The sequence below is a fragment of the Bombyx mandarina genome, chromosome 09, assembly GCF_030267445.1.
Source record: "Bombyx mandarina strain Sakado chromosome 09, ASM3026744v2".
Classification (NCBI taxonomy): Eukaryota; Metazoa; Arthropoda; class Insecta; order Lepidoptera; family Bombycidae; genus Bombyx; species Bombyx mandarina.
The window spans coordinates 8045099-8063738 of record NC_143216.1 but is presented as its reverse complement, the minus strand read 5'-3'; the positions used below and the strand labels follow the sequence as shown (position 1 = coordinate 8063738).

The following is an 18640-nucleotide window of genomic DNA, read 5'->3' as shown; positions in this document are numbered from 1 at the left end:
GCGGTGCACATACTATTTTTTCTCCTTCCAGGCCGAAAGTTCGTGGAGTACCGAGCCGGGGTCTTAGGGGCGAAGCCCTGGCGGGGGTAGGGGGGGTGCAGCCCCCCATACTCATAAAAAAAAAAATTTAACTGTTTTTTCATTTTTAAATAAACTACTACTAATTAAATAAGAACTGTCTGATGAACTCATCTTTGTTTAATAATTCACTATTAAATTTTATTGCCTTTTGTTTATTTCACTTTTACACTAAATACAATATTGCAAATTACCCGAGCACAACAATGGCGGAGAATTTTAGATGCGTGAGAGTACCTGGACAGCGGGACGAAAACCGAACTTTCGGCGTCGGTAGGAGAAAAAAGTCATTTAATTAAGATCATTTTTATCTTATTAATATAATGTTACCGACCGCTATTTCATTAAATCACGCCTTGCAGTATACCTATTAGCTGGTGCTTATTAGAGCAAAGGTACCTATCGACTTGGAATGAGTTTATATGTAAGCTAATTAAACAGACCTTTGTTGCGATGACCACATAATACATTACCATACATGTTATCATCTTTAAGGATCATCAATCTCACCAAACAATAAGATAATATAAATTATAAAACAAACTATTATGAATTTTAGATTTTTTATGAAAACGTCTTAAAACAAAAAATGTTCTTTTGCCCTAATTTTCTTTGAGACCGTTGATAGCTTTTATTATATTTCCATCTACTTTGGATAAGTTTTCAAATATAAGATCTCTTGTTCCGTTAACATTTTTAAACTTCCGTATTTGAATAATTTTACAACTTATTTCGTTATAGACTACTTGTAAAAGTAAAAGGAGTGAGCTTACGTAATAATTTTACGTAGGAAACAATGATATATCAGAGTTTACCAGTTATAGAGGGTTTTTCAAGCATATCAATTTAACATTAAATTTAATTACATATTCTTTATTATGAATCTTATTTACTGAAAACCAACATATGACCTTCAGCGGCAGGGAAACAGTGGGCCAAAGTATTATACCGAAGAAAGGCTGCACTTTATTTCAGAGGTTTATGTAGGGTGGGCAGTCGTGTGGTAACCACCTCTCTCATTTCTTATTAGCCACGAGTGAGCCTTAAAAAGTGGTAGCATTGTGCAGTTCGTTGTTGTTAAGTGAAATAATGCATAAATTAAATGCGATATGGTGAGTAAATTTAGCTTTACAGTACAAATCTTTGTAGAATATTAAGTTTATTTTTTGATCCCAACACCGTAGCTCTTATTTAATATAAATTTTATTCATTTAATCGAACTTTTCTCTTGAATTAAAAATTGTCATTGTTTCATAATACATATAGTCATCAGTTATGACTACCTGATTAAACTATAGAATGATTTGAAACTGAAAGTTCCGGCATGAACTCAGCACTTTTTAAAAATAGGATCGATATTAGTTAAATGCTCTGGTTTTATTTGCCTAATATATAAGCAATTTGGGATTTAATTTAATAACTTTTTAGACGTCTGAAATTTAGAAGTTGTCGTGGCCTAAAGGATAAGCCGTTCGGTGCATTCGTATCTTGCGATGCATCGGTGTTCGAATCCCGCTGGCGGGCACCAATTTTTCTAATGAAATATGTACTTAACAAATTTAATGTTCACGATTGACTTCCGCTAAAGTAATAACATCGTGTAATAAAAACCAAACCCACAAACTTATAATTTGCGTTATTACTGGTGGCAGGACCTCTTGTGAGTCCGCACGGGTAGGTACCACCGCCCTGCCCATTTCTGCCGTGAAGCAGTAATACGTTTCGGTTTGAAGAGTGGGACAGCCGTTGTAACTATACAGAGACCTTAGAACTCCTATCTCAAGGTGGCGGCATTTACGTTGTAGATGTTTATGGGCTCCGGTAACAACTTAACATCAGGTGGGCTGTGAGCTCGTTCACCCATATAAGCAAAAAAAAAGATATGTAGTCGATACATTTGTCAAACTGAAAGTGATTTAAATTTCAACTTGGATGTCATGTAACAAACTTATTGATTGTACAAATATTAAAAAAGTACGTAAAAGTGAAGGTGTAACATTAGGATCGGGATTCGAATCCGGACCTAGTGGTACAATAGTCAGGGCCACTCCAGCGATAGTAATGTTCAATCAATATATATATAGCGATTAATCACGACTGTAATCATGTAAGATTTTCATTTACATTAATTCACAACAGCTATCATTAAATTGTCACTATATTAAGCATATTTTCCTGTAGGAAATTAATTGCTTTCACTCGTGTCTTTGAGAGCGTTCGTAGTCTGTATGACATTCAGGCGTGTATTCTGACTACAGGACTTCTCACAAAAATTTTAGATCTCAGATTCACAAAAATCGTAGATTTCTGTGAGCATACCGTAGATTGGCGCGTTTTCTCTTATTTCTTCTATATCTTCATAAATTTATAGGTAACGAGAGTTATCACTCCCGGCTACCTTATTTACGCTGATGTTTTACAGTTATTCTCTCATCGCAATGTCAAAGGTGCAAGTTGCAAGATGCAATTTTTGAAAAACTGCTACGGACGGTTATGTAGTTTATTCATACAGGATTTATAGAATACACCTACTTCCGTATATATTTTTCCGAATATTTTGCGTAATTTCGAGTAAGTACTTTGCAGGTTTAGGATTTTGACTTTTTCTGCCACGAAATAGTCTTGGGTTCAGGTTCAAATAGCGGTATAGACAAGAATTAGATAAAGGTAAAATCGTACCTCATGTCTTCAGGTAGGTGGGGGCATTCATTGTAATCCGTCATTACGGATCCACCCGATCCATTAACGGTGCTTTTAGTTTTAGTACCACAAGCACCGGTCACCGTCCTCGTCGAACCCGACGCTTGCGATGAAGGGCTTGACGAGTAAATTGATCCATAGACACAGCCCACTGAGTTTCTCGCCGGGTCTTCTCAGTGGGTCGCGTTTCCGATCCGGTGGTAGATTTTGCGAAGCACTGCCCTTGCTAGGGCCAGGGTTAGCAACACTTCGGTTTGAGCCCCGTGAGCTAACCTACACGTCAAGGAGAAGCTGAAATAGCCTCTCAAGGCTAAAAGCATAGGTAGGAAAAAAAAATTGTAATGTGAATGGATTCCGGCGGCCGGCAAAAAATGTAAATAGACAAACAGTGAAATCGTTTTAAAAATTTTGGTACGGAACCTTTGAAAGCTATTTTTCGACTAAAGTAGGCCACGCGTGACATCTCTAGTATTAATTATTTTAAGATAAAACAGTTATAAATTATTCAAGTCTATTTTAAAATGAGAATTTGCGCCAAATACAAAAATTCGAAGATACTATGAAGGTCGAATATTTAGGTTCGTCGCGAGTCACGTTTTATGTGCTTAATTTTTTTTGTAAACAAGTATGATTTTTTGTTGCTCTGTTTTTGCTAATCGAAACATTTAAACTGTTTCCTGATATTAGACAGTAAAGATCATAATAACATAGTTTTGATGCGAGGCGTGTAACGTGACTTCTAATCGCGACTGATAATAACTATGTCAAACTACTTACTTAAAATTGTTATTTTTCGTAAAAGAGACAAGGGCAGAGCTAACTTACATTATAATAAAATCAGTCTGGGTTTTATGAAAATGGATTTTTGAATATGCAGTCTCCGGTAACCGATATTATCAGTTGTGATTTCCTGTCCAACTACATAATATATGTTTAACAACTAAAAATAAAAATATGATTTTAAAGCAAAAGTAATAATTTGCTTTTTTTTCTAATGCTGATCAAGATGTAAGATTAGTCATTATACTAGTCATCGGTCCTTGTACTTGTGGCACTGTTCAATTTAATCAGACATCTTGACGCTGGTGAAAATTACACAGATAAATAGATAAATATAGAGATGATAAAAAATAGTTAAAGTTATAAAATTTAGTCAATCTTAAAACAGCAATTTTGTGATTACGAAGAACTATATAATATATATAATAACTAAATATACGACAGTAAATTTTTTTTAAAGCGATTACCTAGTTAACATCTGCTCACGAAGTAATTGCACGATGACAAAATTTAATCATGCTACGAAAGTCATATTAGAACTGTATTTATTGGACATAAGCGACCATGAGGCCGCACCGGAGGCGCATCATTTTACTATTTAATTCTATGTTGGTAGGACGACGTCTTGTGAGTCCGCACGGCTATGTACCACCACCCTGCCTATTTCTGCCGTGAAGCAGTAATGCGTTTCGGTTTGAAGGGTGGGGCAGCTGTTGTACTGAACTGAGACCTTAGAACTCATGTCTTAAGGTGGGTGACGATATTTACGTTGGAGATGTCTATGGGCTCCGGTAACCACTTAACACCAGGAGAGCCGTGAGCTCGTCCACCCATCTAAGCAATAGATAAATAAATAAAAGAAAAGAAGGCATGAAGGAATGGTATCGAGTATTAAAGTTAAATCAGTTAAATTGATGAATTTGCTTGATTAAGATAAGTACCATCTTACTTTTGTCATCTGGACTGGACACATGCATGTATGCATGGTTTAAAGGGTGAGACAACTTATAAACAGTATATTCACCTCAAATCTCGTGATGCGCGGCGGCATTTACATTATGATATTTATGACACTACCCTGACCGCCGTAAGATTGTCATCTGTGCAATAAAGATCAAAATAAGTGTTAACAGTATAAATGTACCCACTTTATAAGTTTAACTTTTTTTCAGGAGTCTGTGTTGGGCGCTCTTCGTGATAGCGTCTGCACTTGCGTATCCAAGACCGAACTCAAATGTTGTTTTCATTATGGTTGATGACATGGTGAGTAAAGTTAAAAAAAATATTTACCTGGATGGGGTTCTGTCATGTTTTGAGTTTGGTCTGTCACGTCCTGTGTGCTTAGTGCGCTGGAAAAGCGCCCCAAGCGGCAAACGTAGGTAAACGTTTCAACTCCATACAAATTTGAGTTAACTTTTACTCGCACTAAGCATACTGTTGCAAAATGACTCTCATGGCTGAAGAGTGAGCAGAGAACTAATCTACCGGTCTTAACTTTAAATTTTTTTCACACACCCACGTTGTATCGTGTTATCTTTTATTATTATATATTTAATGTTACTTAGTGATAATTTGCATTTGTAAGATTCACCCACTGATATAATATGTACTTATCATAACCTTACTGTATATTCTGTTACAGTTGATTCTTCTTGATATAGATAAATAATAGACCAAACACCATGGTGGGCCACGAGATTGTTTCTCCATGTACTTAAATATTTTTTTATATTACTGATTATATATTTTTACTAAAAGTTTTAAATAGACAAGATTCATAGTTATCGTATACTGCTATTTTTTATATTAAAACTGAATCAGTCTTCTAAAATTGATGTTCAAAACTTTGTATCAACATTTTGGCGAAAAAAATGTAAACAAATATAATTCATTAAAATATTTAATTTTATTAGCTTGGATCGGTCGTTGTTGACCTAAAATTTTATATTTCGTATTTTAAATACAGAAAGTTGTGTTTATAGTGCTGTTTTAATAATATTAATTATTAAAACTAATTTACTTGCTTTGTGTACATGTTTATTTTTAAATTTCATTTCCTACAAACACGGCAAACTTGATACGCTCGGAGAGCTAGCTACTTGCAATATTCAAATGTAATTAGGGAATGCTCTATATTCCTTTGATTATAAATTTGCGTGTATTCATTTACTTCATATTCTGATAGGAAAGTTGTCTAGAGTTCATTAGGTTATCTGAGTTTCTTGACTTGTGAATATTATGATTAGAGGTTGTAAAGTTACCCGAAACAAAGAAAAGAGAGTCACGTGCTTATTATTACACAAAGTGGCTAAAATCGTTTGTTAATCATACGTACTTGACGATTTAATTTGCTCCTATTTAAGGATTCTACTAATTAAATCGTTGTGCAAAAGTGACCTCGGCGCGTCATCTAACTGATTTTGTAATTAAAACTATTTTTCGATTTAATCTTGCGTTTTTAAATTTGTCTATGTAAATGATGTCGTCGTGGTCTAACGGATAAGAAGTCCGGTGCATTCGCGTTGAGCGCGATGCACCAGTGTTCGAATCCCGCAGGCGGGTACCAATTTTTCTAATGAAATACGTACTCAACAAATGTTCACGATTGACTTCCACGGTAAAGGAATAACATCGTGTAATAAAAGTGAAACCCGCAAAATTATAATGTGCGTAATTACTGGTGGTAGGACCTGTTGTGAGTCCGCGCGGGTAGGTACCACCGCCCTGTCTATTTCTGCCGTGAAGCAGTAATGCGTTTCGGTTTGAAGGGTGGGGCAGCCGTTGTAACTATACTGAGACCTTACAACTTATATCTCAAGGTGGGTGGCGCATTTACGTTGTAGATGTCTATGGGCTCCAGTAACCACTTAACACCAGGTGGGCTGTGAGCTCGTCCACACATCTAAGCAATAAAAAAATAAATAATGTCTATTCTTTCCGATCTTGTGAATACTTTACAGTTTTCGTGGCCCAGAGGGCTAGTATTCTTCGTCGACATTTAAATATTGTGCTAACAGTCGCCTAACTTTTTACATATTAATTGAAAGTTAGGTATTACGAATACACAGAGATTTAAAAAAAAAAAAAACTTTATATCTACAATTTTATTTGACTTGGGGTTTCATATCGAGAACAAGATGATCCTAGGTGCTAAGAGCTTTAGACCTTTAATAAGAGCTTTAGACCTCGACGACAACGAAAACTGGAAAGTATCCAAAACGTTAGAATTAATAAAACGAAGCTGTGAAAGTAGTTTTAATTATTATAGCATAGCGTTGACGCGCGTCAATTAACGGTCGCTCAATCATTTAGATGGCGTATTCCTTAAATGGGAACACAAAGCCGTAGAAACTACTAACTGACTTTGATTCATGATAACCGGTACATTTGTTACAATACGTACACTCTATATGATTTTAGACTAAGATATTTAGAATGTTATATATCACAAGCATAACCTTAAATTGTTTTCGCGAATATTCTTTTAATCTAATCTGGCAAAGGGTAGGTCTTATTGAGTACTTAACTAAACTATTTATAAATAAATATACACTGGTAAAGCTTAAAATCAGCTTAAATATTTACACACGTTAATGGTACATACATACATACGGTAATTTATATGCCAAGCAATTTCACTCATTGAAAGCCTTATTTATGCTTTTGTATAAATTAAAAGTAATGATTTAGTTTAAAATTAGTTTATTCATTTATATAAAACATCGAAACTTGTATGTAACCTGTTATGAGGCTAATCAAAAACAAAAAAATTATGAATCAATTTCGTTTGATTGTTGTTTAGGTTTTTACCGTTCGTTTTAGATTTTTGGATACTACAAAGCACATTTTTGAGATGATCGCATTTAAGTTCCGTAGGCGTTAAGTATTCTTTCGCCAGTTTTTCTAAGTCCACACAAAAATAATTTCATGTCATTTACTTTTCTTTTTTGTGTTATAACTAAAATATCAATAATCTCTTATGAAAATTTAATTTTTGTAGGGCTATTTAAATCGGTATCTTCTTGTTCTGAAACAGATTAATTACTCGATTAACCTACCAACAGGGTTGGAACGATGTATCTTTTCATGGCTCCGATCAGATACTGACACCTAACATTGACACGTTGGCCTATCAAGGAGTGATACTACAACAGTACTACAGTGAAGCTATATGCACACCAGCGCGCACTGCTTTATTAACTGGAAAGTACCCGATGAGATTAGGTGAGACAAATACAATATCATCTAAAACATAATTTTACATAATTCTTTTAATGTGTTAGGCATTGAAAAACAATTTGTTGAATGCGAGGTAATGACAGAGTTAATTGCAATAGCCGTTAGATGACGGTATAATTGTTAAAACAGTAGGTAGGTGTGAGGATTATGATGATCTTGATGTTTCCACACACTGATAGTGTCTACGGGTCGAGAAGGGATTACTGATGGCCTGTACTGATGAAACTCTATGAAAAGCAGTTCTGAAGATGTGTGCAAACAAATAAACAGACTGCCACAAAACAGTTTGATTTCGCATTCGCGAGACAGCTACTCTCGAGTCTTTAGGTCTCCTTTCGAGGCGCTCGGGTAGATGTTAGCACTCCTGGCTGAGCGTTTTCTCGTCCACCTGCCCTGGTAAAACTGGAAAGGCCTCCGGGCCACCAGTGACTTATCAATATTAAAAAAAAGAAGTTTGATTTCGACTTCAAATCTCATAATTGATGGTATAGCTCATTCATGTGCATCGCGATCACCTATGAGCTCTGGTAACCGCTGAACACCAGATAAGCTTATTATTTTAAGCTTGTCTACCAATATAATGCAAAAAAATGAATACCAAGAAATAAGGTGACGCAAGGTTTAAAAAAAAATATATATGTTACTAGTATTTCGAACCGGTTTGTTAAAAGTTGCGTGATACTTATCGCGAATGCAATTTTTCAAGGCGATCTTAATCATTCACAAAAAATAAAAAACGTTTGGTGATATTATGCTAGATCTATCGAATACTGTACTATAGCAATTAATTATTATCACGAATTAGCATTACTTTTAAATAAAACTAAATAATAAAGGATCTTGTTGAATTTGCAGTTTCGTATTATACTAGTTACGATTATTTTATTGGCTTGTAAATAAGTAATGGTAGGTATAGTTGTGATACTAATTATAAATGAACAAACCACATAAAATTATTAATTTCATAATAAAATCGAAAAATAATATGGTCCTTCTTTAAATATAAAAATAGTACTAACGCCCTAATAAATGCCCTACAAATGCAATAAAAGGATTTCAAATGGCCATTACTTAAATACTTTTTTTTTGTACTTGCTATTCCGTGCTTTATGTTTCTGTCTTTTTGTGAATTAGGTAGGATTCTGGTTCTATTCGTGCTGTTGAAACTGGAAAGATCTTCGAGCTATCTGTAATTCTTACTTCCTAAAAAAAACCGTGTTAGCTCGCAATGTATACATCCTAGCACCCGAAAATCTTTTTTTTTCCCCGTCTATAAGTTGATTTTAATTTCATAATTCAGTTTCACAATTATTAATATCAAAATGTTATTTCTTCATGGTTTTACTCGTTCGTGAACACGTGTCGAGGACGGATTTATTTAGAAAAAAAAAACCGATTGGAGGCAAGGCACATTCGCAAGATTGGTACAATCTTGGCGTTTTAATTATTTGGTCACAGAAGTTTCAAATAATGATAGTTCGGTTGTAATTTTTTTAGGTATTTTTTTGTCCATATGTGACAAATATAAAATAGTATATAATGAGTATATCAAAAGTTTATAATATCCAATAATCAAAAGAGAACGCAACATTTAAAATGATTATAGTTGCAACACGCAGTTGACAAATATCGGGTCCAAGCCAATGTTCTTTGAATGTAGTACCAATTGTAATTGTAATTCTTTTGTTAACATTTCTGACTCCATTTTATCACAATTTCGACGGTTACAATACAGATTTGATGGAAATACTAGTATGACCTTAGATAGTATTACATTTACTGGGCTTCGTTACAGGTATGCACGGGAGCCCACTTTTTAATTCAGAAGATAGAGGTATTCCTTTGACGGAACGTCTCCTACCTTCATATTTGAAAGAACTCGGATACTCCACCCATTTGGTGGGCAAATGGCACGTTGGGATGTCCAGAGAAGAATTCTTGCCCACGTCTCGAGGGTATGAATCACATTACGGCATGAGAGGTGGATTTATTGATTATTATACATACACCAATATTGAAATGGTAAGTCAAAGGATTACAAGAATCTACTTTTTATTTATTTACTGCTTAGATGGATGGACGAGCTCACAGCCCACTTGGTGTTAAGTGGTTACTGGAGCCCATAGACATCTACAACGTAAATGCGCCACCCACATTGATATATAAGTTCTAAGGTCTCAGTATAGTTACAACGGCTGATTTCCGACTTTTTTAAGTAAGGTCTAAGTCTAAGTCTTATAAATGTATTCTAAATCAGGGCCGTATGCTCGTATATCTACAGTGGCACTAAAAATATATACCTTTGAACTGTGCATTCCTTGAGAGTCTCATAAGGGCAATATCGTTCTGTTGGTCTTTGTTGTTTGGATCATAATTTTCATGTGCAATTATTTGTTGTATGGGTATACGCTGGACGGGGCCGCTACCGTCGCTATAGTTACAACGGCTACCCCACCCTTCAAATCGAAACGCATTACTGCTTCACGGCAGAAATACGCAGGGTGGTGGTATCTACCCGTGCGGACTCACAAGATGTCCTACCACCTGTAAAATTACTTTTGTTGTTATTAGATTTTTGGCATTTAGCCGTTAAGGCATTTTCAATTTCTGTAACCTAGGTACTTACTCTACGACAAATTGCAAATAATTCTGAATTAAATCATATCTCATAATTTATATATATATATATATATATATATATATGATGTACCTAAACGAACGAAATAATCCTTATTACGAGACCTCCTGTGTTATGTTCTTTTACTTTTTTAAACTGAGAATTAGATGGATTATTTCACGGTCTACTTGGTGTGAAAGGGCCAACATAGATTTCAATATAATATTTGGATTTCTACACACTTATATAATATTTGGATTTCCCCATACTTTTCGGTATCGGTTGAGTGTAGAAAATAAGGGTCATCACTCAATAATTACGGTACATTACCAGATGCACGTATGTCGAAATTCAATCAGTGCAATTTTATGACGCAATAAGCTTACTATTGCTTTAACTGTTTCATTTAGTATTTATTACATCGAAATAAGTGTAGTTACTTTTTACTGGTGGTAGGATCTTTTGAATCCGCACGGGTAGGTACCACCACCCTGCCTATTTCTGCCGTGAACCAGTAATGCGTTTCGGTTTGAAGGCTGGGGCAGCCGTTGTAGCTATACTGAGACCTTAGAACTTATATCTCCAGGCAGGTGGCGCATTTACGTTGTAGATGTCTATTGACTCCAGTAACCACTTAACACCAGGTGGGCTGTGAGCTCGTCCACACAGATAAGCTATAAAAAAAACTTAATAAATGATTTATGATTCTCTCAGCTTTCTAACAATACAAAGCAGGGCAAAGACAAGAAGATTAACTAACTGATTTTACAGTCGGACGTTACGTTTAAAAATACTTTTACGGTTTATTTCATGACCACGAATACTGTGAGCTTCCAAAAACGTAATATATTTTTTATTAAACTAGTGGTCCCGCAGTAGTCGAAATTCGACTATAATTAATTGAAATTATAAGTTTCAACACTATTATGGTCCTATTGTTACAGATTTCGCTAAGACTGCACTATAGACAAATACTCGTAATATTAAAGATAAACAATATTAACCTATTCTCAATTTGACTACAGACTTTAAGCAGTAACAAAAGTTTGATAATAAACAAAGAGTATATATATATATATGTGTGTGTGTGTCAAATACATGATACTGTGTGTAATTTTTACTTTATTGATTTAATGTATCTTCTATGCATTATTTAAAAAAAAATATTAGCATTGTGCACTTCTTGTCTATATTTTCTATAAGTGTGGAAAATTTCATACTCCTCCGTCCGCGCAATTTTCGTAAAAAGGGATACAAAGTTTTTGCTTCACGTATTAATATATAGATACTAATATGGTTTAAACCGCTTTTGACAGGTTTTTTTCGTATCGTGTTTGTTCTAATTCGCATTAGGTACTATGATTGTTTTTGTTCCGTCTGTTGTATTATTTACATTTGTACTTGGTGTAAATTGGTACTTTAGTGTGAACTAGTTGATAATGTTGGTACAGGCGGCAACTTTGACTTCCTTATTTAAACGAGTAATGCGAATCAAGTACGTATATATATTATATGTATATTATATAGTATATATGTTATATAGTCACTTACAAAGTGTAAGTATAGTTAGTTATATATATATTATAGTATATTATACCAAAAATATACATATATTATCTATTTGAATAAACGTGCACATATTTTTTTACTGAGCTAATAAAAAAATTTGTGGAACAATGTATGAAATAATTAAAATATAATATTTAGATAATTCATATTATTCGTATTTATTGTGTCTGTTTTCAGTGGCCCAGTGGTCGTCAAATGCTAGGTCTGGATTTGTTTGATAATGGAGTACCCCAAAATCACGAAGAACGTTACATCGTTGATGCCCTTACTGATCGTGCTGTAAAAAGTAAGTATATTTTTCAGTTTAAAATGTAAGTAAGTAAAGACATATACCATACTTACGATATACTTACCAGCTTACAAATCAATACAAATGGTTTAGTGTTAGGCGCTTGCCGATACCAATCTTCACCACAGTATCGTGATAATATATCGATGACAGTATCATACAAATTGCCGCCAATTTTGTTGAGAAATGAGATCGAATTTTTAATTTTATCAGTTCAGTTATCAGTGAAGCAGTCTCAATTATGACCGATCTTAATTACAAAGCGAACATTTCAGAAGCTGTTTTACGTTTGTACATACATATGTGAACTGCTAAAATTTGTTTGCGAAACTTATAATTAATTTAATTAATTAATAATAATTAATTACATCATTTAATTTGTCTAAATACATAATTTAATTTGTCTTTATTTAGACGTTTGTACGACCGACTTCAGCTATTATGATGCCACGCAGAGCTACACCGGATTACCTAGTAGAATACAGTCGCTATTAAAACATTGTTTTTTTTTTATTGCTTAGGTGGGTGAACCAGCTCACATCCCATCTGGTGTTAAGTGGTTACTGGAGCCCATAGACATCTACTCGTACAACGTAAATGCGCCACCCACCTTGAGATATAAGTTTTAAGGTCTCATAAATAAATATAAATAAATAAATAAATAAATGTATTACTTCTTCACGGCCGAAATAGGCGGGGTGGTGATACCTACCCATGCGGACTCACAAGAGGTCCTACCACCAGTAATTACGCAAATTATATTTTTGCGTGTTCGATTTTTATTACACGATGTTATTCCTTCACCGTGGAAGTCAATCGTGAACATGTGTTAAGTACGTATTTCATTAGAAAAAATGGTACCCGCCTGCGCGATTCGAAAACCGTTGCATCGCTACGAATCCACCGGACGTCTTATCTTTTAAGCCACGACGACTTCAAATACTTTCAATTGTAGTAATACATCAACACAACACTTCCCGGCCACTTTTCCTGCATATTACCCACAACGCCCCCCACGCTGGGAACGCCGGAGGTGCATTGCAACCTCCTTTATTCAAAACAGTTCAAAGCAAGCACATCGCGAATTCAAACAGGAGACTTTATGCAGGTGATTATCAAAATTAATTTAATGTCCTTTATTAGTGTTTTTTTTTTTATTGCCTTTGTAGGCAGACGAGCATACGGCCCACCTGATGGTGAGTGGTTACCGTCGCCCATGGACTTCAGCAATGCCAAGGACAGCGCCAAGCCGCTGCCTAAAAAAGCCTAGTGTATAAACTATTCTATGATATTTGAGTGACGTTTCGAGGTTTATGTCCGTATGTATGTGTAGTACTTAAAACCATTCTATAAAATCACATAAATGCATACTTATATAATTTAAGATTAAGGTAAGGTACATTTTTAGTAGAAAACTACAACAATATTAAGCAATAAATGTACCAAATTGTTTTTAATTATTAATTGCAGAATTCTGGTTTCAGTTAAAAACTTATTTAAAAAAATGTTTTATTGTAACTCTCCTTTGTGCGACTTATTGTTGTGTATTTTAGATTTAGTATCTTAACCTTATTGTGGTAAAAAGTAAAAAGTAATGTGGTAAAGTAAAGATAAAATGAATATGCGTTGCTTTTTAGAAATCGTGACGCACGTAGACCAGAGCATCGGTCGAATAGTAGTAGCGTTAGCAGAAAAAGGCATACTAGATGACACCATAATAGTCTTCGCCTCAGACAACGGATCCCCTACAGTCGGCAGACTTCAGAACTGGGGTTCTAATTTACCTTTCAGAGGAACGAAATGGTCACCATGGGAAGGGGGCGTAAGAGTTCCAGCGTTCCTATGGCATTCGTCTTTAAGTCCCAGGGTTTGGAACGGTCTCATGCACATAACAGATTGGCTTCCAACATTGGTAGCAGCAGCCGGAGGGAAAGTTACCAAAAGTATAGATGGAGTAAATCAGTGGGATGCTATTCTGCAAGACGGTGAATCTAAACGCAAAGAAGTGTTGATAGCTTTGGAAGATAGTAACGCAAATATGTACGCGGCGTACAGAGCTGGCGATTACAAAGTCATCGTCGGCAATGTAACCGGATTGAATAATAATGTTTATGGAACAGAGCTATTGATTAATAAGTTTGCCCCTCCACCTTATTTTTCCACTTTGAAATCTTGCGAAGTTGCGCAAATGTTTGAGTATACAGGACGGTATTTAGATTTTGATGTGGTGCAAAACATGAGGCAAGCGGCTACTGTTAAACAAATAGACGAAATAAAGGACGCGACTCTCTGTATTCCCTCGTTGAGTAAGTGGATTTTGCTTATAAAACTTAAAAGATAAATGGATAATATTCACAATTAGTGTCATTCTTTTTTAATGACTCATTAAATTTGTGGTTTAGGAATGACATTTTCTTACCATTTGTTTATTATATACTATACTTACTTTGATGAAAAACCCGCTAAACCAGCTGTTTAAGATTTCATGTCTAACTCTTGGTTTAAACATAAATATTATCCATATTAGAAATTCTGCTCGAAAAAAATCACAATGCACACTACAAATTTGTCTTCTTAACTATGTGTGTGTATTTGTAATATATTTTTATCTCATTTTGCATGTATACTTCTTTAATTCTATCATGCATTTAGTTGTTGAACGATTCTTGAATACTAGTAAGAACAAAAATGATCATCTGATGTCTTAAAAGCATTGTTAACTATCGGCTAATTAATTCGCATTTTAAGCACCAGCATGGGTTGTCGACTATGATGTAATCAAGTCACTATTGTAATGTTGAGGGTCATCGGCTTTACCTTTTATTTGCACGCAATGGTACTAATTACGAGTATCGCAACCTGCATACTGTAAAACTATTTTCTTGCTACTTTGCGATTGTGCGCCAATACAACTTTGTCCTGTTTCATGATAATCAATAATGTTTATTTTATAACTGTTTTTATCGTAATAAATATCTTGAAAAATATTAAAAACTAGCTGACCCGGCAGAATTCGTAGTGCCTCAATCGATAAATAAAATACGTAAACTTTTGTATAAAATAAACTTAAAACAAACAAAAGGAATCCATCCGACATCAAAGGAAAAACACAATTGTTATTTTTATTTAATTCCGATTATTTTCATATTTATCTACGTTTTAAACATTCTCTGGACTTCCACAAATATTCAAGACCAAAATTAGCCAAATCGGTCCAGCCGTTCTCGAGTTTTAGGGAGACTAACGAACAGAAATTCATTTTTATATACATACATAGTCAGGTCATAAATTCTGTCACATGTTTAATGTAAAATAATTGAAACAAGTTTATTCATTATGTAACCATTCATATACCAAAATGAACTTAACAAAACATAGATTCTTATGATACTAAAGTTTATTCAAAATGACCTCCGTGATTTTGATACAGACCTTCAATCTGCGCGGCCAGTCGTCTATCGCAGCACGAACGAGGTCCATGTCAATATCGGCGGCTGCCTTAATCAAGGATGTCTTTAGTGACTTCAAATTGGGATGAGGCTTTTTGAGCACGCCTTTTCCTCCAAGTGTTGCCATATCTTGTAATCTAACGGATTCAAATCTGGACTGGAGGAGGGCCAGTCTTCGTGCCGGATGAAGTCGATTTCACGCACCGCCAGCCAGTCTGTACTGTATTTTGATACACAACTGCATGCGTTTTTACACCTTTCTCACAAAAATGTACCTCTGTTAAGCCCCAATAAGAAACTCCCAACCATACCATGAGCGAGGATGGAAAATGACCTCGTTGGACACGCGGAATACGGTTGCTCGCTTCTTCACTACTGTGTGCGTACACCTTATCATTTTGTTTGTTGTAGCTCTCTTCTACGGTAAAAATTTTTTCATCCGAAAAAAGAATTTCCCGATATTTTTTTCCCGCGTACCGCTTCAACAAAGTGCGGCATCTCTTCAGTCTCAGGTCCATTAGACGGGCATTCAAACGATGTCCTGTTTTTATTCCATATGCCCGAAGCCCTAAGTCTTCATTTAACACCCTTTTCACCGTGGTTCTGCTTAACCCCATCTGAAGGGCCAACAGTTTCTGCTTACGTTTGGGATTTCTTTGAATACGCGCCTTCACAGCTTTTATCACTGCTGGAGTCCTAACAGACCGAGGGCGACCACTTCTTGACCTGTCATCTACACTAGAGTCTTAATTGTATCGTTTGATGGTACGATAAACGAATCTTTTGGTTATATTCAAATTTTTCAGTATGTTAAAAATTTGAATTGGCGCGTAACCGCAACGATGCAATGCAAAAACTGCAACACGGTCTTCTTTAAGCGTCTACTCCATATTTAAAAATGAGTAAAATTCTAAAAGTATATACATTTTTATTTTCATGAACAATTCGAAATTCGAATTCAATAAACTTTTTTGTGGCCAGCATTCTAAAAGAAAAGTTTTGACTGTGTGACAATACTTATGACCTGACTAGTTATATAGATGTCATGATAAAGTACTGTGAAGAGCATATAATTAATGGTTCTTAAATTATTCTAGCTCGCGGGTGTCTTTTCAATCTGCGTAAAGATCCATCGGAGAGTCACGATTTATGGCAAGAGGCAAACAAAATAGCAATGCTACTGACTAGCAGGCTGCGAGGGCTTTGGGCTATGCAACTTCGGCGAGGTCCCACTAATCTTAGAAATGAATCAGACCCAGCAAAATTTGGCTATACGTGGACTCCTTATGTCAAAAACAAAGGTATCACGAAAGTACCTGTCCAAAAAATTAGCAATTTGAATTTATCTATAGACATAAGCGGGAACAGGACTTCGACCAAAGACACGACCAAAGCTTCAGCTGTCAACTGCGATGGTATCACTGGCATTAGGAATTTTTTGTGTTTACTACAAAGTGTGTTTTGATTAGGACCTATCTAGCGGTCTTTACAGTCTTTTGTAAATTTGTGTTTAGTTTTGATTTCAATTTTTGTGATATTTTAAGTATAGTTGTATTTAGTAAGTTAAAATTTAAGCATTGTTTGCAATAAAATATTCAAAAATGAGTACCTCTATTTACTCGTAAATTTGTTTTTCACTGCACCTGCTGTTCAATTAGTTTATTCAATTCGTATTTGCTTTGCAATGAGACATAATTTATGTGAATTGTAAATATCTGTAAATTTTCATGCGTTGTCTTTAAGATACGCCTAATTATGGTTAAATTTTAATTTAGTACGGAAGCCACACGTTATTGGACAAAATTAATTGGCAGAATAGGTACTATCATACTATATAAGGTACTATATAAGGTCAAATTAAAGTATTCATCATACCCACACAGAAATATTTTACATGGTAAAATCAAAATAATAAAATTATAGATTTTATCGAAATCGTGTACGATATTAATCCTGTGAAATTATAATAGATACGCAATTTACATAATACGATAATGTATAAATAACAATTATAATTACATAGAAGGACATTATATGTTATATACCCGAAAATTTAATACATTTGCGTAATAATTAGTACGAGTATAACGTTCCAGTTTGAAGGGTGGGATTCATTTTGTGATGCCTATGGGATGATTTAACCTCCTCATACAAGGTACATTAATAACACAGGGTACCAGCTCGCTGCGATCGTGAACCGCCTTTTTTTGGTTTTAGAGAGTAAGTCCACACAGGTCGGTTCTGTCTTAAATCATTAACGCATTTGAAGTCGTTGTGGCCTCAAGAATAGGACGTCCGGTGCACCGGTGTTCCAATCTCAGGCGGGTACCAATTTTTCTAATGAAATATGTACTCAACAAATGTTCACGATTGACTTCCACGGTGAAGGAATAACATCGTGTAATCAAAATCAAACCCGCAAAATTATATTTTGCGTAATTACTGGTGGTAGGACCTCTTGAGAGTCCGCGCGGGTAGGTACCACCACCCTGCCTATTTCTGCCGTGAAGCAATAATGCGTTTCGGTTTGAAGGGTGGGGCAGCCGTTGTAACTATACTGAGACCTTGGAGAAGGTGGGTGGCGCCTTTACATCGTAGATGTTTATAGGCTCCAGTAACCACTTAACACCAGGTGGGCTGTGAGCTCGTCCAAGTATCTAAGCAATAAAAAATAAATAAATAAAAAATGCTATATCCGCATCGTTCTTATTGAAGTACCCGTGTAAATTTCAGATCATATCAGCTCTCTTTTAAGACCTTGCTCAATTTAAGTTCTAAGCATCAGCGATGTCGCTAGCTTAATAGAATTGGCTAATCAAAAAATATGGTCTCAAGAACGCTGTCAGGACTCTAAAATTATTTCGTGATTACATTTCGCATCAGAAAGACCTGCGATTTCGTGTTCATAATGACCACGTG

General features: G+C 35.2%; 1 protein-coding gene across 1 annotated transcript; it reads left to right on the top strand.

Annotated features, from left to right (window-relative positions):
* Window positions 1-1042: 1042 nt before the first annotated feature.
* Window positions 1043-17335, top strand: LOC114243605 (arylsulfatase B). Its single transcript, XM_089729757.1, has 8 exons — window positions 1043-1190; window positions 4731-4821; window positions 7623-7782; window positions 9593-9819; window positions 12161-12269; window positions 13228-13380; window positions 13910-14578; window positions 16819-17335. The coding sequence occupies exons 1-8, from the start codon at window positions 1168-1170 to the stop codon at window positions 17184-17186; spliced, it is 1800 nt and encodes a 599-aa protein (XP_089585883.1). The 5' UTR covers window positions 1043-1167; the 3' UTR covers window positions 17187-17335.
* Window positions 17336-18640: the final 1305 nt, after the last annotated feature.

Coding starts and splice junctions, on each gene's coding strand:
- LOC114243605 (XM_089729757.1), top strand. CDS start 1,168: ATGCATAAATTAAATGCGATATG. Junction 4,822..7,622: donor TCATTATGGTTGATGACATG/GTGAGTAAAGTT, acceptor ACCTACCAACAG/GGTTGGAACGATGTATCTTT. Junction 12,270..13,227: donor TACTGATCGTGCTGTAAAAA/GTAAGTATATTT, acceptor TTTCAATTGTAG/TAATACATCAACACAACACT.